At 44.9% G+C, this 25,260-nt stretch overlaps 1 protein-coding gene across 2 annotated transcripts in view; it reads right to left on the minus strand.

Annotated features, from left to right (window-relative positions):
• RNF213 (ring finger protein 213) overlaps positions 1-25,260 on the minus strand; it is a 51,438-nt gene that overhangs the window by 9,092 nt on the left and 17,086 nt on the right. For both annotated transcript variants that reach the window (XM_068655109.1, XM_068655108.1), the window contains exons 22-51: positions 24,820-25,037; positions 24,133-24,273; positions 23,734-23,895; positions 22,147-23,287; positions 20,327-20,520; positions 19,776-19,928; positions 15,510-19,100; positions 14,555-14,691; positions 14,137-14,232; positions 13,625-13,743; positions 12,923-13,033; positions 12,049-12,125; positions 11,013-11,160; positions 10,106-10,241; positions 9,520-9,708; positions 8,927-9,066; positions 8,330-8,484; positions 7,760-7,972; positions 7,182-7,363; positions 6,251-6,371; positions 6,039-6,139; positions 5,593-5,772; positions 4,801-4,964; positions 4,600-4,702; positions 3,770-3,884; positions 2,687-2,897; positions 2,038-2,228; positions 1,634-1,762; positions 700-810; positions 225-470 (exon numbers count right to left, since the gene is read on the minus strand). In XM_068655109.1, coding sequence (XP_068511210.1) covers positions 225-470; positions 700-810; positions 1,634-1,762; positions 2,038-2,228; positions 2,687-2,897; positions 3,770-3,884; positions 4,600-4,702; positions 4,801-4,964; positions 5,593-5,772; positions 6,039-6,139; positions 6,251-6,371; positions 7,182-7,363; positions 7,760-7,972; positions 8,330-8,484; positions 8,927-9,066; positions 9,520-9,708; positions 10,106-10,241; positions 11,013-11,160; positions 12,049-12,125; positions 12,923-13,033; positions 13,625-13,743; positions 14,137-14,232; positions 14,555-14,691; positions 15,510-19,100; positions 19,776-19,928; positions 20,327-20,520; positions 22,147-23,287; positions 23,734-23,895; positions 24,133-24,273; positions 24,820-25,037 — 8,975 coding nt within the window. The remainder of the gene's footprint in view (positions 1-224; positions 471-699; positions 811-1,633; positions 1,763-2,037; positions 2,229-2,686; positions 2,898-3,769; positions 3,885-4,599; positions 4,703-4,800; positions 4,965-5,592; positions 5,773-6,038; positions 6,140-6,250; positions 6,372-7,181; positions 7,364-7,759; positions 7,973-8,329; positions 8,485-8,926; positions 9,067-9,519; positions 9,709-10,105; positions 10,242-11,012; positions 11,161-12,048; positions 12,126-12,922; positions 13,034-13,624; positions 13,744-14,136; positions 14,233-14,554; positions 14,692-15,509; positions 19,101-19,775; positions 19,929-20,326; positions 20,521-22,146; positions 23,288-23,733; positions 23,896-24,132; positions 24,274-24,819; positions 25,038-25,260) is intronic.

The raw sequence follows: 25,260 nt of genomic DNA on the forward strand, positions 1-25,260 counted from the left end.
TCCTTGTTCTCCATCATAATAAGCAACTAATGACATCTAAACCAGTCCAGAGCCTGGTTCTGTGCTAATTAATCCCAACAATACTGAACTAATCATACCTCAGTAATTCACAATTAAAACAATGAGTTGGTGTCTTTTGACATTCAGGTTATGTTATAGAGGACCCAGCAGATGCGTGAAAGAACTATCAGTGTGCTGAACTACCGTGAGTTAAATCTCTTTACCTCCATGGTATCTGGAGCGAATGCCAGATTCCTCAGGGGCTGCAGGATGGGGTTCTGCCCACACAACAAGACAGCTGAAGTATGAACAGCCATCTCAATTAGCGCTCCGTTGTGGCTGAAGCTTTGAGGATCCACTGCCAGAAGAGACGGCAGCTTGTTCGTCACAAGACAAGCTGCAAAGTTCTGCATGTCTGGAGAATTCAGGACTCCGGAGTTCTGGATGAACTCAGTCATAGCACTTATTTGCTGAAAACACACATTTAAAGAAATAAAACCAGCATGATATCATCCATCAAACTGAGGAGAACTAGCAGCTGCTTCTGATGCTATGTTATCCTCTGCTCTGAAAACATTTTCCATTTGCCCAGGTCAGGGCATAATCAGAACAAAAAGCTCTTTCACCAATGATTTAAATCTCACTTATCCTTATCAATGAAGCATGTTTATCACAAGCCCCGAGAATCAAGCATCTTACCTGCTGTTTGGGATGAAGATTTGAGTCATTAACTCCATACAGGACAGTGACCTCTCTGAAAATAGCAAGGAGCAGATGGACAGCCTGTACAGCTGGGGAGCTGCTGGATGCCTGAAAAGAAGAACCAATGATACAGTGGAGAAGAGGTGACAGTTGTCACAGATGAACTCTTACAAGGTTTCAGTTTGTTATTGGTCTGTCTTATCAGTCTTAGCAGCAGACTTCAGCAGGTCTGCATTAAAGATGTCCTCACACATGAAGGGGAATGACGCAGAAATCACTGTTCAAGCCACATGTAAATGAGTAATCTGACAGCCTTCAAGCTGATTATGTGTTTTACATCAGAAATTTCTCAATTATTTTACTTATAGCACCTGTATATGCCTGCCTTCAAACCAAGCCAACACACAAGTGAAGAAAAAGTCACAGTGTATTCGTGGTACAGAGAAATTCAAACAGGCATTTTTTGTCAAACTTCTTCCTGAACATTTTCATACACAAAATACATACTGGAAGAAGGTTAGTTGCACAGAAATCACCTGATTGATTTTGTACAGTAAGACACAAGGCTAGGCAAGTATGGGCAGGCAGGGAGGAGGCATGAAGCTTCGCCAACTACCTGCCTACTCTTCAGTTAGTTGGTCACAAGGTGCCTGTAATACTTGCTTGTAAAACAAACTGCTATGATTTATTAGAAGGTAGAGGAGCAAGGATGAGGCAACCAACAGATATAACCTCAACGTTACATATATTAGAACACACACGACAAAAGCACAGACGTCTGTGTCTCAGACAGGATAAGCCACAGCAGCTTTCAAAATCAAAATCAACCCAGGTATCTCCACTGGAGACACTGGCAAAACAAATGTTTAAAGCTTAATCACTAGCCACCCAGAAACCATGACAGGATTTTGTTGAGGAGAGCATGCCCTACCTTCTCTGCCTCTAGAAGATCCTCAGTCTTGCACTCAATCATAGCTTTCCCCACAGCATCACGCAGGACGCTGTAATTCTTGCCACATGCCAGGTAACGATCAATGTGATTAGACTGGCTGCTCTGTACCTGCAAAGGGAAAAGCCCACAGTGAGCATTGTGGACATTAACCAGCCACTGGAAAAGGTGCAATCCACTCTCTGCAAGAGCCATTTCTTCCGAGAACTCTGTCATTTCAGCCTTGAAGAGAGGCAGCAGGCAGGCACATCAACCTAAATGGCTTCTCACAACCACTCCCACTGCAGTAAGTCCCCCAAAGCCACACAGCACTCAAGCACCCCAAAGCAGCACCAACTGAAGACTAAGAGGAGAAAAACACCTCCAAGGAGACACCTCTTCCTTACCTGTTGCAGAATTTCTGCTGGGAACACCCAGTTAAACTGTGCTTCTGTGACAAGCTTCTGAGCAAATTCCATCCCATACTGGTTGGCAATTTTCCGAACCAGGTAAACACGATGCCAGTTGTTCTTGGTGAGGCTACAGAACGCATTCACATTTGCCAAGTAACGCTGCTTCTCCTCTGCCTGGTCTTGCACTGAAGAAGAGAAAGCAAAAACACATCCTACCTTGGAAAACTTTTGCTGCCAACACCAGCTGTAGCACCAAGCTCCTTTCACTTGTACTTGCTGGCCATGCAGGAGAACCTGAAAGCTCTGTCTTCCTCAGCTGTTTACCCAGAATGTTCCCTCAGCACCACATTTTGATGCTTCATGGACTGTGTTAGCATCTCAGACTATTCTCCACATGCTGATCTTCTTTACTGAGTCAGTGATTCAGCTCAGTACTTTAATTTTTGTTTGTTCTTTTAAAACGCATCTCTTCCTCCTTTTCAGCTGCCTAGATCTCCCACTTATGTAAAACAAGAAGCCTTAAAGCAATCGTATTTCTGAAGCATCACTTAAACTTCACTTAATAAAGCGTAATGTAGTATGTCCTTCCCACAGTGACTTTACTCTGTCTACATTTCCATTTGACAGCACAATTATCACTTACCTGGGTGCTCATGCAAGTCAAAGAGCAGCTCTGCAGCCTTACTCAGGTACAAGCGAACCTTGGCTACTGCCTGCAGATATTCAACAGACAATTCCTGAGGAGCTTCTCGATTGCTTTTTGGGAGATAGTTATCTGGAAAGCCTCTGTCTCCATGCAGATAGCTGATATGCTCATATCCAAGACTGCCTTCAGACTTTTCACACATAGAATCCTAAAGACGGGCCAGAACATTGCATGAGCAGCAGAACTACTCAAGTTAGATATTCTCTGCATTGGTACTTTATACCCCCAGTGCATCCTCACTGCAATAAGCACACTGAGCTTGCACGTTTTCCACAACTCTCTCCACTCCACTGCTATCAGCTCCTTCCTGTGATCTCTCTGGTGCTTATCTTAAACTTCTGCTGCATCAGCAAACACCTTCAGCAATATGCCCAAGCTCTCTCCATATTTCCTAAATGCGTAGATGAGCAAGAGTTGTAAGCATGCTGACAGAACACACTTGCTGAAACACACGTTCCAAGATGCAAAACTCTCCCTTTCCCTTAGGGAAAATACACACATGGATCTTACCTCTGAAGTCAGCAATTTAACAAAAACTGTAAGAAATGAAACCCCTACCCTGCTGTCAAGTTCGTTTGAAGCTGTCCGAAGCATTTAAAGTTAGGCAAGGAGAGGAAAGGTAGACAACTCAAACAGCATAGTAATCCAAAGCTTTGCAAACATGAAAGCATCCATTTTCCACTGCTACAGCTAGAAATTCCCCTGCTTGCTGCACTCCTGTGCTGGAAGTTGAGTCTTATCAGGACTCGCTTAATTCTTCAACACTTGTGTGATGTATCCAAAGGGAAGAAGAAATTATGTAATGCAGCAAACACAAGCCTTACCTAGAGAAAGCAAGCCTTGTTACTGGACAGCAGGCTCTGAACAGGTGATTTGATACAACTCTTTTGGGGGCTAAGTGGGCAGCTAGTTATGTGCACAAGAAACTTGCATAAAATTGCAGAACTTCTATTCTTAACTTTTTTTTTTGTTGTCTGTAATAGTTTTGTTGCCCAGGTCTTACTTATCCAACAATCTTACCTCCAAGCAGTTGACAAAAAGCAAGCAGAGTTCTTTTTTATCATTTTTCTCCAGGATCCGGCTGTGCTCTACCCGGGACAGATAATCTTGCACATCATTTTTCACTTCACTGAAGCTACAGGAGAGAAAAAACACTCCCTTACCACAACTGCAATGCTGGTGGCTACTGCTTGTATTCTAAATCATGATCAAACTACCAGTTAAGTCCATGTGACAGGTAAGGATTTCTTTAGATCTGTTTGTAAGACGGAAAAGCAATTACGCTGTTTTTTACCAGCTATCACCTAGCTTCATACTCTGAAATAGGCTTTTATCAAAAAATGACAAATAAGCATTTCTAGAGCATAAATCATCTGCTCTGTTCTACGAATTTGATTTAGAAGACTATCACACTAGAGGCATGGCTCTTTTACACGTACTGTCTGCAAAGAGATGCTGACAGAACTTTTGTGAATGAAGAGGTCTGTGTAAACATCCAAAAGATCACTCTTGATTAAATGGCCATGGATCAGGGATCGGGAGCATTACTTCACTGATCTAGAATATATCAGTTAGTCAGCTATCGTTAAGGCCTCCCAAGCCATCCATGTTCAGCACAGGTTTAGGTTGAGAACAGCTCAGTGGCACGGACTGGTCAGATAGTTCATACAAGCCACGTGCAAGTCAGCCAAGTTGCTTGACTAATACAAAGGCACAAGTTAAATTTCACCTTTACTGATCTAAAATCACTGAATAGCGTGGAAGTGAGAACAAACAGGTTGGTTTTGATGATGTCATGAAAAAAGCTGAAACACTCCCCTGTACAACATCCATTAACTGACTGTGCTCACCTGTACTTCAAGAGGAGCTTCAACATTACTGAGCGAATGATGGGAGTTTCATCTACTTCATCATCAAATGGGGACAGAAATTTTGTGTAGGTAGTAGGGTGAACTGTGGAGATATGGAAAAGAGAGGATTGGAAAAGATTGGAAAGAAACCGGCAAGAGAATCAACTCCACGAGGCCGAGAATCAGATGAAAAGAGCTCACCTGAACCTCTCAGTAGGTCCTTGTGAACAAACAGCAGATTAAGGAGCTCTTGGATCACCCCTGTCTCAGGGGGCTCATTGTCCTTGAAACACATGGTGGTAACCACATCTATGAAGAAACTATTGCACCTCTGGCGGAACAGGGCATTTTTTGCTATGGCAGCACTAGGTGAAGGGTAAAAAGCATTAGGACAATATTCAAATACAGAACCAGTTAAATGATGGATGAAGCACAAGTCTGGAACTAAAGTCTTATATGGGGAGTGGCTGAGGGACTGGGGCTGTTTAGTCTGGGAAAGAGGCTCAGGGGAGACCTCATTGCTCTCTACAGCTACCTGAAAGGGAGGTGTCGGGAGTTCAGGGTCAGCCTCTTCTCACAGGTAACTAGTGATAGGGCTAGAGGGAATGGTTTCACGTTGCAACAGGGGAGGTTCAGTTTGGAAATTATGAGAGAGTTCTTTCTCAGAAAGAGCAGTCAGGCATTGGGACGGGTTGCCCTGGGAGGTGTTGGAGTCACCATCCCTGGGGGTGCATTAGGAAAGGTTGGACATGGTGCTTAGGGACGTGGTTTAGTGGGTGCTACTGGTGGTAGGGGGATGGTTGGGCCAGTTTATCTTGGAGGTCTTCTCCAACCTTAATGATTCTGTGATTCTATGAAGCAAAGCAGACAGGAAAACTAAAAATAAAAAAATCACTCGTTGTGCATGAGTTGACAACTTCAGACATGCGAATCAGAATTTCCTTATACAGCCAGGCCCACTGCAATGCTTCCACCTTGGACAGGAAAAAGTACCTGAGTTCCTCGGAAACTGTTAAATCAACATCCTCAACAGCAACTCTGCAGACTGGACAATGCATCTGTGCTGGTATTAGCCATGTAGTGATGCACTTTTGACAAAACACATGGTAGCAATGCAGGCAAACTGGATCCTTTGGCTCTCCTAGGCAGATTGGACACTCCTTCAAACCATATCTGTAATTCAGGAACAACAGTGACCATGATTGCTTCAATGCTGTCCTACCAAAAATCTTTAATAAGATATTCACCTGCAACTAGTCAGAGGATATAATGTAAGACCTGTTGACTAACCACTCAGTTTCAGGGTGTGGAATAAAATTGAAGATATCGTTCTTCATTTGGCTTTCATTGTGTCAAATGCAACACTTTTTATGTCCAGAAATAGAGGCAATACAGACAATATTCCCACTTGACCCTGTGACTTGTCTCAATGTCACTACCTGTAGAGCCTGCGGCTGACTTCCTCCTTACATTCACACAGTACTTTCATCACTGCAACAAAAGTCGGACGAGTCTTCATGTCTGAATCCCGTTGAAAACACTGCAGAAGAAAAGGGCAAAGCTAAATGACTCAGCTCTACTACCACAGACAAGAATACACATGATCAGCAGAAGCACACAAGGAAGGGATAAAAATCACATCTTGGCTTACCTTGGCAAGAAGCAAAGTATAGTTTTTCACTAAACTCTCAAACTCTGGCATCAAAGTGTTGATACCAAATAAGACGTGTTCTACAAACAGAGACATGGAGAAAACCCGGTTCCAGCAGACTCTGTGGGAAGGAGAGTGTGATTTCAAAAAGTACAATTATGAGATGAGAGCTGACACTGTGCAATGAGTACAAATGAAAGCACAATCAGGTCAGTCTAACAATCTCACTGTTTTTCATGCTCACCACTACACTTCTCATGCAACTTTTTAGGTATGTCCTGTGGTTATCAGCCTCTGAACCACAGCCTGGCTTCTTGTCAAGGACAAAACATGTAACAGTACCTCACACAGTGAGCTTATGGCATATGATTCTGTCCTGTAGCAGAGCAGAGACCTCCTGCAGCTGTCCTTTTGCTGCAGAGCAAAGGCCACCACAATGACCTCACTCTTCTACACTTCAAACTTCTATTAAAACAGAAAGTATGTTATTTTTTTGTGAGTTAACTAAATTTTCTTCACTTAGGTTAAACTAAACAAGGTCTGTGCGAAATTGCCTTGGCCCATCTTGCAAGAGACAAGACTCCTGTCTCAGATGCAAAGTTCCCCATCTTTCTCAGGCTGTATGCACATGGGATGAAGTGGGACAATATTGCTGATTAATGGCAATTTAATGAGTGCTTTAAATAAGCACTAAACTTAGCTGGAGTGTACGGGATAACACTGCTAGATTTAGGGGGAGTATGTGTGTAAGGACAGAAATAAAGATCTGGCTCTCAGTGCTTAATAAGTAACTGAGCCAAGCTGGAACCTGGAAAGGTTTGCAAAGTCTTCATCTGAGAAAAGCAGCATCAGAGCAGCTTTCAGCCTGTACCGATATCCTTATTAACAGCAAGGCAAAGATCAAGATTGTGAGCAGATATGCAGTACTTACTTGAGTTCTTTTAGCAGTTGATGGCACTGACTCCCACTCCTCTGTAAATCATTTTCTTTACAAAGAAATTCAACTGGCATTTGAAGATTTTTCACTTTCTGCAGCCAGGTGGCTGGAATTGCTGTCTGCACTTGATTCTCCAGCTCTTCAGCACACACTATTGCAGCTAACACATCTGAAACCTAGTTGCACACACAGGATGTAAGTATAATGCAGCAGCAGCATGTCAGAATTATTTATAAATTCTGTATTGGGCTCTCAATCTGGTTTGCTATGGCAGGTGTTATACTGAATAATGTTCTACTTGATCATCTTAAGCTCTGGAATTTTCATATGCTCGTGGCTCAGATCATTAGCACACCCTATTAAGCCGATGTGAAAACATAACAAATGGTTTTAAACCCTACTAATAAGAATGATAATATCACAGGCTATGCTTAATACTGAGAATTCTGACTAAGCTTGTGCTTCCGACTTTATTTTATCTGAAATTAAATGGAGACTGAACACAAGCTAATTCAGTGAAGACAGCTCTTTGTTGGGGTTGAGGATCACAAAATGTCTGGTAATGACTCTACCATCTCTGAATGTTGCATTCTTTGTCCTTTCAGCTTCATAAGGGGGCCAACCACAGTGGGGTGTACAGCCAGGATCCTAGAGAAGTTCTGCAGACGGCTCTTGAACTGATTGTATCCAAGGTGGACCCAAGGCAAGCATGGCACTGTATCCTCTCTTCTGGGAGATTTTGCTTTCCATTCATTTATACAGGATAAGAAGGCAATTTGCAGACACTGAAAGGTTAGGAAAAAAAATGAATCAAAATTAAAAATATATATACTTTCATAATTAATTTTGGATTAGAAACCCTGACAAAATTATCTGGAAAAAAATAAAATCAGTACTTTACAAAGACAGCCTCAAATAATGTGGCCATTTCTATAGCTGCTCCTATGGAAGCGCTTTTCTGAGTAGGGCCTCAGCAATTTCAGCAGCTACTCGGTGTCAAACATCTGCTTGGTGGCTAGCTTGCTGTTAGTCTGAGAGGAGGATTTAGCCCAAGGAGGAGAGATTGACACAAAAGAGAATGTTCACAGCCATCACACCCATCCCTCCATACAGAGTTTCCAGTTCTTGTTCCAGACACTGACCTGCAGTTCTTCTTGGGAGGACACATTAATGGTCAAGACAATGAAGTCTGTGATGTAACACTGGAACAGCATCTGCCTTTCTTCCTCAGTCAGAGAAGAGATAAATTTTCCCAGTGCAGTTTTCTGGAAGATATCCACAAACTTCTCAGCTTGGTCTGGAAAACGAGAATACAGAGAAAAGCTGAATATTAGGAGGAAGCTGGGTTTGATACGCTTCTATTCTAAGGAAACTGACACCTAATCAATCACTGGTTCAGTGCATGCAGCATTCCCCTCATTCAGAAGGCTAACAAGGGATTTGAGGCCAGGCCTTCTCTGCCCAGGCATCATCGCCACATTTATTGGATCTCAATCTTGTCTTCAAAATGCTGTGGAAATACCAAAAGTTGATGACAAGGGCACAGAATATGCAAGAAACACTAATACTGAGAAGCACAAAGAAAAGCTAGTTGCACAAAGCGCTGCTGGCTTGTATGAGTACAGAGGGACTGAAGGTGATTCCAGGGTCATGGAAAGGTAGAGGTGTGTGATAGCCCAGAGTTTACGAGGCAGACGGATGGAGCTGTTCTGCATTGTGAGCTCATGCCAAGCACTCACCTTCGATGTTTTGGATGTATTGAGTTTCCAGCCACATCTCGTCCAAATACTCCTTTATCCTCCAGCTGAAGGGCATCCCATTCCCAGCATCAGCAGACACCATCATGCTGTTCTGCACCAGGATTATCTCTGTCTGAGAGCTATGAGATCAAAAGGTCAGTAACATACCAGGCTTTTGCCAGGAAAATGCATTCAGACAACAGACAGGAAGCTTCAGAAAGCAAGAAATCAGCCCTAGAAGGGGAAAAGAACAGAAGGACTCATTAACAGACCTCATCCTGGCAATTGCATAGCATTAGGACTTACTCAGTAAGCATTCCCTAGCAAAAAGACTGTAATGGCAGGACATGCAGGCTTCAAGGGATGGGTAAGAAGTGTGAGCAAGCCAGGAGCTAGAGAGCAAAGCCCAAGAGTACTGGAGATAAGGTAGAAAGAAGAGACGTCTGAAGTCACTGAGAACAGCCCTGCCACCTTCAGCACAGCACAGGAGAGCAACCAAGAGTGTTAATCTCCCACATGGATTTAAAGCCAGTGGAGGACTGGGTCTCAGTGCTGCCAGCCAATTCCTCCTGCTGCTCTCTCCAGGAGCTCACCTGTTTTTACCCACATTGTAAGGGATAGTCAGAAGTTTTGTATCACTGAAGATGAACATCCACAGCTTTGTCACCCATTCAGGTGTCGGCCTGACCAACAGCTCCAGATTGCCATTTCTGTCTATGACAGCAATCAGGAGAGCCAGGAATGGAGTGATCATGTTCTGGACTCGCTTCCACAAGGTGTTCCTTTGGGGGCAGAAAGAGACCAAGAAACCAAGAGGGAAGATGAACAATAATATCTGCAAATCAGGAAGTGGTCGTGCTGAAAAACTGCTGACATTAATGTGTGAGAGTCCTAATGCTACCTTTACAAGAGGGGAGAAGAAAACCCCTACACTTCTATCGCTCATAGCTCGCCTGTAATCCCACTGTTCAATTCAGAGCACTTGTGCACACCAGCATTTCTGTTCCAGTTCAGCCCATTCAGCTGTAAGTCACCCTCCTTCAGAAGCCAAGAGAGATTCCACCACAAACTGGAGACTGACACTGCAAATATTAAGATTACACAAAACTGCTGTCTCTGCTGCACTGTTGCCATTTCCCTGGAAACCTGCAGGTTACAAGATATTGCTGCTGTCCTCACCTGAAGGTGCCAGCCTCCTGAAGAGCACTTAGGTTGGAAGCCTCCCGAAGCACCCAATTTTTGGAGTAAAGGGAATTTTCTTCTTGTTTCTTCAAAAGGTTGGAGAGACGAGCCTTTGTTATCTTCAGGAAAGAGGCTAGAAAACAACAAGAAACTTGCATTTTTTCTTCAACTGGCCTCAGATCAGAACACAAATATCACACCAAGAACAGCATTTTACAGTTGAGGGAATGGAGCGCATCCTCAGTAAGTTTGCAGATGACACCAAGCTGGGGGAAGTGTCGGTCTGCCAGAGGGTAGGAAGGCCCTGCAGAGGGACCTGGACAGGTTGGGTCGATGGGCAGAGGCCAAGGGATGAGGTTCAACATGGCCAAGTGCTGGGTCCTGCACTTTGATCACAACCACCCCATGCAATGCTACAGGCTTGGGACAGAGAGGCTGGAAAGCTGTGGAGAGGAAAAGGATCTGGGGGTGCTGATTGCTGCTTGCCTGAACACGAGCCAGCAGTGTGGCCAAGAAGGCCAACGGCATCCTGGTTGTGTCAGGAATAGTGAAACCAGCAGGACCGGGGGGTGATCGTCCCCCTGTACTCTGCTCTGGTGAGGCCGCACCTCGAGTGCTGGGTTCAGCTTTGGGCCCCTCACTACCAGAAGGACATCGAGGCCCTGGAGCGTGTCCACAGAAGGGCTACGAAGCTGGTGAAGGGCCTGGTGAAGCCCTACAACCACAGAAGGAGTGACAGACTGGAGCACAGATGCTCTGAGAAGAGCGCCAAGGAGTTCTGCCATGTCTACACTACAGCAAGAACCACTGTCCTTTGTGTTCCCAGTGAATTAACTTACACGTATTGGTGGTCCCCTAGATCGGTGTTCAGGGACACCACCAGCTGCAGCCAGGGAGCACATACCTTTCAAGACATCCTCTTTGGATAGAAAGCTAAGGAGAATCTCAATTCGCTTTCTGCTGCGACTAAGATCTTCGTTTTGGTCCCGTAGCATTCCCACTGCACTTTGTACACAGCTCCTCAGCAGTACAGTGGTGTCCAGGACTCCGTCCTTCCCAGAAGCAGTGTGAAAAAAGTTGATCATTATTTGGTTTTATACTCTTGCCCACAACACATCCATCTGAAAGATTACAGTGCTCTCTAGAAAACGCTTGGTGCTTCTCGTGTCACAGTTCTTCTAACATCTCTGGAGGCAAATCTAAGTTCTTAATTTGCAATCAAGTACACATTTTGACTTTTGTGGCCCTTTTAAAATGTCTTTTAAATTACATTAAATGCTATTTTAAATAGCATTTGCTATTTTAATTTGCTATTATTATTTGCTATTTTAAATAGCATTTGTATGAAGATTAGATTCCTACAGGGAAAAAAGATCAGCAGTTCAGAAGTGGAAGCTATAACCCCTACTGGGATGGGGGCATATATGCACTCCCTGTGAGATGCTTAGGCACTAGGGGGGTCAAAAGCCCCATGCAGTTACCCTCACACTGGGCATTCTCTGGCATCACATTGACCTGAGGAGCACAAGCCAGTCTTAACACAACTGTAGCACAGCAGAGTCCACAGCCAACTCCAGAACAGTTTCAAATGCACATCCCAAACAGAAAGCAAACAGCTGACGTAGCAGGCTCAGAATCACAGTTCTCAGATTCAAGGTCCACAAAGACAGCAGAAGCTTCTAAATCTGGTTTTCAAGAATTAGGAATATGAATTGGCTAAGGAATTATAGGGCCCTTAGAATGGTTTGTTTCTTTAGTGATGCCAATTTTGATTGGATGGCAGGGGAGGAGAAATTTGTGTCCCATCAACATTCATGATTCAAATAATAGTCCTGATGGATTTCAAGTGAGTGTGGATGCAAACGGTATTTTGCACCCATGGATGACAAAGAGCCGAGCCACACTGACAGCTGAGAAACAAACAAATACTCAGAACTGACCTCAAGGCGCTCTGTTTCTGGCACTGATGCTTCAGCCTCCATCTCATTTTCTTCCTCTTCTCCATTAGCAGGTAGAGCTGCAACCAAGGTGTAGAATTGTTATTAGAAAGAAGCAGTACATTGTTGTATCAGTTAGGTAAGAGTTTGTTTAGTAACTGCATCCAAGAGCGGCAGAACATCTGTCAGATCCATCGTCACCTACACGAATAGGTGAGATCCATCTCTAAACACACCGCTGCTAGGGCTGTCAAACTTCATGCAGCAAGAACTGAAAGAAATGTGACACTGAGCTAATGCACTAGGCTGTAACAGAGTCCTTGCGCTACTGTGAATTAGTCTGGTGAAAGGAAAAAGAATGTAAGAAAAAACTAAGGGGAAAGAGAAAGCCTCTTTTAATCTTCCTATTAGTTTAGGTGAACAGATTTATACTGATGCAAGTGAGATACTCTCTGGGTGACGCCTTGTCACTAGTCTCTGCCATGTGCAATGTTAGCACTCCTTTTCGAGTTGCTGCACATGAACTGGCTGCATTTTGGGCCTCACTGTTCTAAGAAGTAACAGCCAGGGTGCTGAGCAGTGCAAATATTGCATTTTTCTCAAAAGAAAATGGGAAAACTATCAAATTGACTGTCAAAACTATCAGATTTGATGACGAAAACCTTGCAGCAATAAACTAAGTAGAAACACAAGTTGATAGTCACGTAGTGATCCCTACAAAACCTGAGACACTGAACAGTGAAAATACCTAGATATGTTGTACCCAGCACAGGACCTACTAGCACTAAGTCTGGGCTGGCATCTCTCCATTTTTCCCTGCTAGCATATTGACACCACTGGCTAGCACAGCTTGCATACAGCTCACCCTTGGTTTTACCTGAATCCTCACAGAGCATCTGGCTGATGGTAAGGTTCTGCAGGGCAGCCATATCAGAGATCATGTCCTTAGATCTCCGGAGATCATCTATATGCACTGACTGCCACAGACCTAAAGACACAGGACAAAAAAAATAATAATAATTGTGCGTGCAGCATGCTTTTCTCTAAGAGCTTCCCAAGAAGCTTCCTTTACCTGTAGACTAGGAGTTTGGATTCAGAGTTTGCTTATTCTCACTGCTTGATGTAGAAAGGTAAAGCAGTGATTTGCTCTTGATATAACACACACACAGCCCTGACAGGGCATGTACGCTACAGGGGCTTTGAGGCTCTTAGAGCCCTCCACACACAGCAGAGAGCTTGCTGCTGAAAGCGAACACCAGCACATGCTCAAGGCTCCTGTAGGATAGTCATGTAAATGCAGTTTGACTCATGTTTGTTTGCTGTTCTCCAGCTGACTAGAAAGATGATTCACCTGTCAATGGGCAAGGCAAAATGCTCTCACAACGGGGACCAGGACTCCAAGGCCCTGTCCCCTCCCATGGAATCCAGTCCCCATGGATAAGGAAGCATTTCTGATAAGCCAGAGGCCACACTGATTACAGATTTTAAGCGTTAAAAAGAGGTGAATTGAAGAAATCTTGCTCTGGGATGTTTGTCTGCAACCAGCTGAGAGTGAGGAGCCACATGCAGCAAAACCCACCTCCGTGGAATCCTACGTAGGACGTTCCTCCTTCCACCCGAGCAAGCTTCATAATAAAGTAAACAAAGACAGAGGCTTCTCCTAAGTCCACCTTGTTGATTTCATTAACAACAGTGTATCTACAACAAAGAGGAAATACTGTTGACAGACCACAGACAGACAAAAGTCAAGGCCACAATTCCTTCCTCTGTCAGCACGGGCACACTCCTTCCCCTGTACAGACATAAGTCGCTCCGTTCCTCTACTCAATTACACAGCCAACAGCGAGAGCTCTCACTTCACAGGGGACTGGCTGATGACTTCAGCCAGCTCAGTACCAGTTTATTTTGACTTCAGTTATAAATTGTTATTCCAAGTATAATTAATGCTCGCAGTTTCACTCTACTGCAGCAGTAACAGGATTATACGTTCCTGATCCTGAAGTCCCCCCCAAAATGGCACTAATAATCAAATGGGGGTGAGGAGCCTCCACGTAGAACAGCTCGCTGGGAATCACTTCACACTTGACTTACTTGGCTGAGGCGATGAGCTGGGCATTTTGAGAGCCATCTTCAAAGTCTGCCTGAATAATAAGGATTTTATTTCCTGATGTAGCCTCAAGGAAATCTCTAAAAAGTGAAAGGGGAGTTAAAATAAGTCACTAAGTGTAACACCAAAACATAAGAGACTAGACGTTGCTAATTCAGATTGCCTTTGGCTGCTGCAACCAGAAATTAAAACATCCATCCTGTACAGATGGCATAGCTTTAAAAACAAATCTCATGCTTCAGTATCATGGAAGTAATACAGTTTTGCATGGAGCCCATCCACAGTTCAGTGCTGCACGGCTCTCACCTCCCGTTTCAGTATGTTACTCCAAATGTCCCACCAATGTATCTTCCACCCAGGTGACACGCTACTCAGAGCAAGACAATGCAAGCCCTGACTTACCGGATCCCTTTTAGGAACGAGTACTCCGTGTCAAACTGCTGCAGGAACAGGATCTTAGGCCTTTGTGCTTTACCCTGCACTTCTCTCTCCAGACAAGCAGAGTCGGCACTAGTGAGAAGCCTCGAGAAGGTGGTGACCTGGGAGTGCAAGACACAGGTTTGGAAGATTAGGAAGGCAGCAGAGACTCAACTGCTTGTGCTCCCAGACACTGCTAACTTGCTGCAGAGCTAGACTGCACCCAAACAGCCATTTATTTGACCTGCTAGTACGCAAAGGGACAACAGGCACTGTTCCACCAAGCTAGGGCCATTGCTGGGCAGGTGCACGCAGTCTCGTGGTGCTGTCGGTGCAGGGCTGTGGAGCAGCTAAGAGGCAGTGCTCTCAAGGAGCAGCACGTGCAGCCCCAGGAAAAAGAGCATTGCCTCCCTCCCTGAGGGCTGAAAAGGGAGAAATTCTCCAGCCAGCATCAGCTGAAGTTCTTTAGCTCTGGCATGAGGCAAAAAAAGTAAACCAGAACTAGCCCAGTAAGAGCCCATGGGATCTCTGGCTCCCGGCAGCTCAGCTGGGTTAAAGCCTTTTGTAGCATTATGATGAGAGGCAGACATAGACACATTCAAAGGCTCCCCGTGATTATTCTGCAGCCAGCAGCCTGTTTTGCTGGCTGTGCACATGGAGAACTACGCTAATTTCAAAGAACTACTTCTGAAATACAAAGACACTTAGCTGCTCAAATTCCTTCAGAACTCCTGCTTGTCAGGAAGCATCCTATGCTGCTTCGCACACTGAATTCTTGGAGATGTAACAACAGCTGCTGAGACACCCAGCTTGTACATCTGGGTGCTGAGTAGCAAGACTTATCAAGTTTACTCACGTGGCCGTAGTGCAGCACCAGCAATACCAACTAAAAGCCTCCGCGCAGGCTGAGGCTGCTTTGAGGACTCTGCAGGACGCTCACCTCTGTAAAGAGTGTTTGGCACTGAGACCCGCTGTGGACATGAGCTCGGAGGAAGTCTGCAAAAGACGTGTGCTGCTGTTGTTTGAAGTACGTATCTGCCAGAGAATTGGCCATATGCAAATTCACGGAGTTGCAGAAACGGATCACCGAGTCCGGGGTGGCACAGTTGAGCAGCGCCAGCTGCGCCTCTGCCTTCACACGCGACATGAGCTGCTCGGGGGGACATGCTGCCTTCAGCCGCTCTGTTGTCTGCAGGACCACCGAGGCACAGGTGTCTGAGTGGTAGCCCACAAAAACATCAGAAGGGCTGTATTTCTGCTTGCTCATGAAGTGCTCTTCTGTGTTGACTGTGGTAAAGTCATGCACCCACTTCTTCAGCTCTCTCACGGCTTCTCTTTGTTCCTTGTCCAGGACCGTACTGATATCCACATAGTGCTTCTCCAGCCTGTTGATCAGTGGGATGGGGAAGTGCTTGTACACCACGTCTTTCTCCTCGATGACTATCAAGCGGAACTTGGGATGCACCCGGCACTTCACCCGGTGGGTACCCAGTCCCAAATCAACATACTTCTGGCCAGCAAGGTACACGTAGTATTGGTTAAGGGCATCGTAGAGGCTTTCATAAAGGTTCTGCAAGTTGAGAAGCACTACCATTTGGCCCGTTTCCATGCAAACCTTCACACGGTTGATATTCCTGCATATCTGGGTATACTCTTGGTCCTTCGGGAAACTGGAGCCAAAGATAATTTCTGGCTGTTGCCGGGCAGTAAAAAAAGCCTGCTGGAGGATCTGCAGTGCTGCATAATTCTCAGTCAGCACCAGCAGGTACCTGCAATCCCCATCCTCTCCACTGCTGTAAACGTTTTGTCGCACCAGGTCAATCCTACTGATATCACGAGCATTTATTTCTCCTTTTTCTGGTAGCTGCGAAGTGAATATTTCCAAGGCGTTGATATCGTCTTTGCCACTGAAGTTACGAAGAATAACTTCAGCTATGTCTCGAGGTGTCAGGTCACTTTCAGAGTTTTTAGCCAACGCAAAGAACATCTTTATGAGGCTGTAGTAGTCACGCAGACCAAAGAACTCCCTGTCCTGGACCTTGCAAATGTTTTCAAATGCATCTGCGAAGTGATGAAAATACTGTTCAACTTTCTGCAGAGCCCCTCGTGCTGAGCAACAAATCCCCTTTGCACTTTCTATGAGCTCCTCTTTGCTGGGGTCACCACGTGAGACAAAAATGCCTCGATTCATTTTAGCAGGGTCCAAAGCCCAGTTGGAAATCCCAATGAAGCCAACCTTCTTGTGAGGAAGAGGGACATCATCTATGCAGCCATCTTCCAAAAGCGGATGTAAAGTCTTCAAGGGCATTTTGGGAGAATCTTCTGCCAGCCCAATCTCATCCAAAACCACCACAGAGGCATACTCATCCAGGTTCTTCCCATCCTGGAATCGAGCACAGTGCTTGAAAGTGCCTATGATTCCCTCTGGAGTGGAGAGAGGACTGCACTGAAAAGACACCAAGTGGATCTGCTTCAGGTCCTTGAACAGATCTGAATGAGCAGCTTGGCCCTGCATAGCATCAGCCACAATGGTTTTTGCGAGGGACTTGGAGCTCCCAGGCTTACCAACAAGAAAGAGAGGGATTTTCAGCTCAATGCAGATGACCATCATAAAGACATTTTCCTTTAAGGCCAAGTTTCTTGCTATGGTGTCTCGGAGGTACACACCACTCAGGAACAAGTCCTGCATCAGGGTGATTTCTTCCAAAATCTTTTTCTGAGCATCATAAGGCTTTGGAAGGATCTGGCTAATAGTATTCCTATATGCCTCCTTCCTTTCCAAGGACGCATGATAGCAAACTCCAACTGCCAGCACTAAGGACCAGATAACGGTGTTTCTCTCAGTGCTCTTTGAAGCTCTCTCTTCTGCAAGGTACTTCTCCAGCTCCTTCAGCAGTAATTTACTGTGCTTATGAAACCACTTGAAAACTTCCATGCAGCGCTCCACATCCCGCAGGCTGACGAAGCTACATTCATCATCCCTCTCCCTCATGTACCGCTGAGAAGCAAAAAGCACTTCTGTAATTACCTCCGCTTCAGACTTGCTCATCAGGATGCATTCAGTAACTCTCTGTACAATCTGTTGTATGTACATTTTTTCAGTTAAGTCGTTCAGCTGCCCAAAATCCCACACTAATGGGATCATGCTAGGTGGAAGCGCATGGACCCGGTACACAAGCTGTCTCAGTGGAATGGATCCAAGCTTATCCTTTGTCTCATCTGCTTTGACACGGTAGCCCAACCCAGCTAATTCCAAGCGCTGAATCATCTTTGGTGTGTGCTTACGGTAAGGGTTGCAGGCTGCTATGATCTTCAAACCAGAGCAAGGGACCAAAGGCTTCCCTTCTACTGTGCGGTCACACAGAACTTCCTTGATGCTGCTCACAGCCTCTGTTGTGTTGGCTTCATCGAAAAAAAGGACCGTGTCCAAACCATGCTGTTTCTTATTGGCTATAGCAAGGGCTTCTGCTTCTTTAATCCTGGCATAAATCATCTCTGCAGTAGTACCTCCGTGAACTTTTACAAGCTTCATGTTCTCTACTTCTACGTAGCTTCTGCGTAACTGGCACAGAAACTTGACAAGCCTTGTTTTCCCACAGCCTGTTTCTCCCATGATGACAACTGGGATGTTGCATCTGAATCGCATCTCAATAGCCAAGATTTTTAGCACGTTGTCTGTTGTGAGTTCATATGTCTCATCAGGGTCTGTTACCCAGGAGATTCCCAAAACCATGCAAAGCCTCTCTAGCTTCTCATGGCGGGACAAGGTATCAAATGGAATATCAAAGGGAACTCTTTGGAGTAACAAACCACTATACAACTGTGAAGTCATGACATTTCTCTTGATAATTTTGCGATTCAAAGGATTAATTGCATCAACACCCTGACTGTCGTTGGGCTGAAAGTGGAAGCCAATGAAAGTCATGGACACGCGATCATCATTGAAAAACAAATATGGATGAGGCTCTGATTCCCACTTCTTCCGGATGCGGAAAGGAAGAAGATCATCTTCTGCAACGTTCTCCAGGCTGGAGGATTGCCTTCCTGAACTTTGATCAGAAATGTGTAGGGAGGGTGTTGCAAAATCTCTTGCCATCAAAATCATGAAGGAAACAACAAAGCTTTTGAAACCTTGCAGCGTGTCCTGGACAAAGTCAGGGTTGCAAAATACAGAAGCCTCACAGTCCCTCAGCTGAATGTTGAGAAACCATGCGAAGTTCCGGATTTCTGACCAGGAGGGATCCAGGATCCCGCAGTGCAGGAGGAACTGTTGCAGGCATTCTGCAGGGCTCCCTTCCACAGAGTGTGCTTCGTAACAGAATGTGTCCAAATTGCACCCACTGTCAAATCTTTTCAGATACTGGAAAGGTCTCTGGAAAGCCTCACTATAAAATTCTTCCTCATCCATTCCTGGGTCTGAAACATCCCTGGACCGGTTCCCAAGTGTCTCCATTTCTAGCACCTCCTTGGGAGACTTGCATGTTATTTTAGGGAACACATCAAGGAAATTATACTTCTGGCTCAATGGTATCTGGAGTAGAAGAAGAAAAAATGTCATCACAAATCTGTAGCCTTAACCTTCACCTGTTTCAATCTGCTCTCGCACTACTCTTGCCTAAGATAACAGACCTAACTGAATAACAGCAGCTAGCCTGTATAACCATGACATTTTTTTTTCCCCGTGTTTTTGATGATACACTTGAAGTGTATCGCAACAATTAAACCTATTTTTTAGAGTCCCCTTCCTGTAATGTTAGTGCTTTGTTGTCCCCAACCCCTTCTCAGTGCTACCTCAAGGAAAAAAACAAAATTAAACCCAAGAAACTTGTTATTTATCCCTCTCACTTCTACATTCTAGTCTTATAAACATTTTAGTACTTCCAGACATGCAAACTAACATGAGGGAGGTTAGATTTTGCATTTTTATCTTTCCGATAAATGTTAGCAGAGTTTGGACTAACAGGCCTTCAAAAATGAATAACCCCCCCCCCAAAAAAAAAAAAAAAAACACAACAGGTATAATTTACTGTTGGGTTTTAATGACACCACTTCACAATGGAGATGCACAGTACACCCTGATACAAACAGGGAATCCCTACGCTATGTTTACTGTTGTATTCTCTACAACTCATTTCTAACTATATACCAACATTTGCGCAAAGTGACTGAGAAATTCAAAAGAGATCAAGTATTGCTGTGTACATACACGTCTTGCTCCTTCCTTTGGCAGCGGTGACACCTCAAGGATTTCAATGATATACAAATGGCACTTCTGTCGTAGCCACATATTGCCATTAATATCTGTCAGGTACTGCAAAACCAACAGCTTGAACAGAAATTCGGGAACTCCACTTTGTACCTATTATTAGAAAAAGACAAAGTCATTTCCTTTTTATTTATTCATGATGACTTCACAGAATCACAGAACAGCTGAAGCTGGAAGGGAAGTCTGGAGATCACCTTGTCCAACCCCACTGCCCAAAGCAGACTCAGCTAGAGCAGGTAGTCCAAGAAGATATTCAGTCAGGTTTTCAGTATCTCCGGAGACTGGAGATTCTACAACTTCTCTGGGCAACCTGTTCTATTGTTCAGCCACCTCGGCAGTAAGATGAGTTCTTTAGGTTACATCCTTACACAATAATTAGAAAACACGTCCTATGAAATGGCTTACTAAGAAAAAAAAAACTTTAAAGAAAACTTCTGCAAGGACCCACACAGGACTTCTAGTCAAGTCACCTGTGGAAAGGATGTACTTACTGAAGAGGTGATATCAAAATGGAATATCATGGGTTTTGTCTGTTGTTGCCTCTTCAGAAAAGGCAGAAGATATTTTAGCACTTTATCTTCATCCACTGCTGGTTCAATCAGTCTGATGGTTTTCAGAAGTTCTGTGCAGTCAGGCTGCTGGGCTTGCAGTCTCTCATGTAGCCGCCTCACATAGAGAGATTTCCCTGTTATCATAAAAGCACCAATAGAATTAAACCACTAATATCAAATACATCATACCACAGCCATAATATAAGTAAGCCAAATGCTTAAGTGCCAGTCTTGTTAGAACAGTAGCAAATTGCAGCCTGGAATCAAAGCCGTCGCTGTTGTTGGCTACTGAAGGTTGTCATTATTCACATGGATTTGTTTCACTTGGACTACCTGAGAAAGGTTTTACTTTTTGTTTTTCTATTACGTGACTGTTTCCAAAGTCAAAATGGTTAAAAAATTGTTTGCATTCAAAGAGAAAAGCATCCTCAAATTTCCTATCTTGTAGGAATTAATTTTGCCAGTGTTAAGGCAATGCCAACAGCTCTGGTTTGCTGTTTGCCAACTCTGCATCTGCTGTTCCCCAGATTAGTGCATGGAATGGAAAGATCATTTGATGTCCACTGGCTACAGCTGTGGTGCTGTGCATCCCATCACACCCTTTATGCTGCAGGTAGCACAGGAACTGGCTATGATAGGACCATTCCTCAGATACTTCCCCATTACGGACATATCTGGGTAAAGCATTGGATGTCTTCCAATCTTTCAGAAGCCCCAAAGCCACTCTCATCACATTACAAACCTCTCAGCAGTGTGAAAGATTTGTAAAACAACAAAAAAGATAGGTTTATAGCTTTCCAGACTGAAACCATGGCAGCAGTCATCCACAGGTGATAGCCAAGACCTGCCCTGGATTTATGAGGTTTGACATAGGATCCAATTTGTTAACATAACTATTTTGCATTTTTTCTCTAATCCCTTGAGAATAATGCATCACACTTCCACTTTTGGGCCTGATCTTTTTCATCACAGGTGGTGCTGTACTAAAGCCCAAGAAAGGCTGCTGTAAGGAAAAAAGCAAGGTCTGATAATGCTCCTACACAACTACGAAGCACTTCTAGTGTACACAAAGTTTATACAGGACAGAGGCACAGCTGGACAGCTGAAACCCTAACTGGACCACCAGTCACTAACAGGCGTCATCAGCAAAGGAACACAGCAAGAATGCAGCTGACATACAGCAACTCTTTCCCAGTATTTTTTCAGTGATTTACAGCTGGGAAACTCCTATGCCAGAGATAGCATTTTTGTGCTTAGTAGCCCTTGATGAATGTTTCTCTCATGACTATCTAGCACGTGTAAAGCTTTGTGTTCCAAAACATCATGGAAATTCCACAAATTAACTAAGCATTGTTTGAAGAACCACGTTTTGTTTGCTTTTCTGCCTGCCAAGTAGTTTCACTTAATGCCCTCTAGCTTTTTACATTAAGACACAGCCAGCAATCAATCACACCCTGTAAGAGAAAAACACAGGCTTACAACTCTTGTGCCATCTCACGCACATTTTCCTGCAGGAATATTTTAACCTCAGGAGGTCAGATTCACCTTATCCAGCTATCTAGTTTATGTTAATGATCTAAGTCAGTAGAAAGGTGTCAGATCAGCAAGATAAACCATCCCTAGAGATGCCTATCACCTCACTCCAGTCTGAATCATTCTTTTTAGCTACGTACTTATGAATTAAGCAGAAAACCAGGCAAGACAAATCTCACTCTGGTTTTCAATACTCAGCAGAGCCTGCTTTGCATGTGACATCTTACCTACACCAGCTCTTCTGGAGGATACAATCCCAACACACATGTTGTCCTTGAACACAGAAGCAGCTGAGTTTGAAGGCTGAGTGACTCTGTAGTGGTGCTGAAGGTATTGCTGGATTTCAGTTAGCGACCTCTGGGGTATCATGTGCACTTTGTACTGGCTGAAGACAGACGGGATGTAGCTGTGCTCCCTCTCGCAGTTGCACAGAATGATGAGGCGATAGCTGCTGTTGAACCGCTGCAGGTGCTGGAACAGCGCCTCTGCTCTGCAGCTGACATCGTAACTAAGCTCATCTGCATACAGCATGGTATAAATTTTCTCTACTCCTCTGCAGGGAATGAGGCATCTCCTGAGGAAGAGCCCCACTTGCTCAGCAGTGGTCTGAGGAGTGCACAGAAGAACTTCATCAAAAGTGGGAAGGGGCTGGTTGGGGCTATTCATGTAAATAGCCAGAGCAGAAGTGAGCACCTCAGAGCGAGGGCAGGTGATGAGGTTGGGCTGACCGACATGCAGGAGATCCTGGGGGAAATCTCTGGTGATGTGTTCTCTCTCCCAGCTGGCCAGGCTTTTCAGGCACCTACCAAGTGTATCGACATCCAGGCAGTTTGGAAGGAAGGAGCCCATGTTGCTCATGTAGCACTCCCAGATGCACTCCAGACGAGTGGTCAGGTCCCTCTCTCCATCCAGCAGCACAGGTAAGTCGGAAACGACCTTGTCTGAGCTGGGGGGTACCTCACTGCTGGAGGCTCTAAGGACATGCTCCACGGTGCAGTTATGTTTTAGGAATGAGAGCATCATCAGGGCATTCTGGCTGGGCTCTCCCCGTCCCAGTTCTGTGCTCAGATAGACCAGCTGCTCAGCAGTGTAGTAGTTCAAGTAGAAGTGTTGTAATCGCTTTTCACACATGAAGCTTTTCCACCTCTCCAGGAAGCTCTCCATTGTTTTGCAGAGGCCTGGGAGCACAGCTGCCATCTCTCCTTTCCCTTCTAGCACTGGGATCAGTCCCAAAGAAAAGTCTATAAAAACACACGTCTTGTTTTTTGGTGAGCAATACACTTGGGCAAACCAGGAGCGGAAGAGCATGTTCCCAGCTGAATAAAGGTCTATAAAGGCCTGTGCAAGTCTTTGGACATTGGAAAAGGTCTGTATGAGAACAGAATGAAAAAAAAAAAATAAGATATTACCAAGACAAGTCAGTCCCAGTCACAATACCAGAGGGAATGCTTTCAGTCCCAAAGGCTTTGGTCCCAGGCCAGGTGCATCAGGCCCTGTAGAGTAACAAAAGGCTCCCTGGGAGATTTTAATAGCAGTATCCCAAAAAAGCTTGTAAGGAATCCCCAGGTTCCTATACAATCACAGCAACTGTGCCAGCCAGGAGCATTCCCCATGTGGCCAGAGGATGAGGGCACCAGGCCCCTACCCAGTCTCCAGCTTAGTGCCGTTCTAACAGGGAACCAAAGAGGTAGGGATATCTGTCTTCTACCGTCCATCCCCAGCAACTCAGCTGTAAACTAGTCTTAAAAGCTGATATTGAAGCAAAATGCAACCCCAGCATCAACACCAGTAAGCCATTGGGTTTGAAATCTGACCTCAGAGAACTTTTCCACCTCCAGGCCTTGCTCTCCCTTTGCTGACATGAGCATCAGTTTGTTCTGCAGTTCACGAAGCTCTGCCAGAGAATATTTCCGTGATGGCTTGTTATCCTCAGAGCTCTCGGGGATGATGAGATGCAGGACATTGTCTAAAGAAACCTGCCAGAGAGTAAATCATCAGTGCTGATGCACGGTGAGGTTCCCCTCCCAAGGTAGAGCTGTGCCTGGCAAGGAGAGCGCTTAAGAGACAGACTCCAGAAAGGGACTACACAAAGTTACAGCACATTTCTGACAGTCGCTGACATGCCAGCAGTGTTACCTGCAGGAGATATTTGTCAGGAAAGAGCAGTCTGACAGGAGAACAGTTCAAGTGGAGAGAAAGCCAAGTAGCCTCACCTTTTGGCCATCAGACGGTGCTCTGAGGACGTACACCCCTCTGCTGTTGATGGTGGCTGCCAGTGACAGGGACGAGAGCTCCACAGACCCATGGCTCTCTTTCACTGTTTTCAGCCACTCTAGGTGTTGAGCTGAAGCACGCTGTGGAGAGAGAAGACATGGCACTGCCCTTATCTCCCTGACTTTGTGTTTCTTTCCAAAATTATATTGTTGTTCAGGACAAACAGTCAGCTGGCATTAGAGAGTTTCAGGATGGGGAAGGATGAAAGGAATGACTACTGGCCACAGCCTGAGCCTTCAGCACAGCTGTTCTTTACCAACACCCTGTGCTGCTGCTGTGCTTCAGAGGCTCTTGCTATAGAAACATGTCCTGCTGCAAAGAATAAGATGGAGTTCCCAGTCATTTGTCTTCCATCTTTTGTATCATTTAAACTATTTAGAAGAGCAAAGCTACACCATGGCACATCTGAAAGCCTCAGCAGTGCTCTGGAGAAATCTGTGCTATATCAGTAACAGTTGCTGCTGTGAATTTTCATACCACAAAAACAAAACCTTTCTCTTCAAATAACAAGAGCTGCTGTGATGCCCCCACACAACCGGAATCTGCCCTGTGCGGTCAATCTTCCATCCACTGTTGGAAGGCAGAAACAAGAAGATGCAGAGATGACCTGCTTCAGCAGAACTCACCAGTTTTTTGGGAAGATTCTCATCAGTGTCCAGGGCTCGCCACAGCTTTCTCAAGCTGTACATGAAGTCCTCAAACCCTGACTCTTGCCTCAGCTCATAGAGCAGGGAAGAGTAGCCATGTACAGCATCATGGAAACAAGCCACACGATCCACATCCATGTCATTCTCCCCAGCAGAGATAGAAGCCAAGTCTACAAATACTTTCAGCTCATTTATATCTTAAATGAGATAAATGCATGAAAAAAACAATGGATGAGGCAGTATTAATGCAATTCCACATCACCCCCTTTTACAGAAGATGCATAAAAATGCCACTGAACAAGATCCCCATTGCAACTTCTGTCTACCCATACCACCACCAACTTTCCTGAGGAATTCATCTAACGTTAATGGCATCCTTGGCCCTGGCTTTTCTCTGCATTGCCGTGAACAGCACAGGCT

The sequence above is a fragment of the Anas acuta genome, chromosome 18 (assembly GCF_963932015.1).
Source record: "Anas acuta chromosome 18, bAnaAcu1.1, whole genome shotgun sequence".
In the NCBI taxonomy this organism is placed as follows: Eukaryota; Metazoa; Chordata; class Aves; order Anseriformes; family Anatidae; genus Anas; species Anas acuta.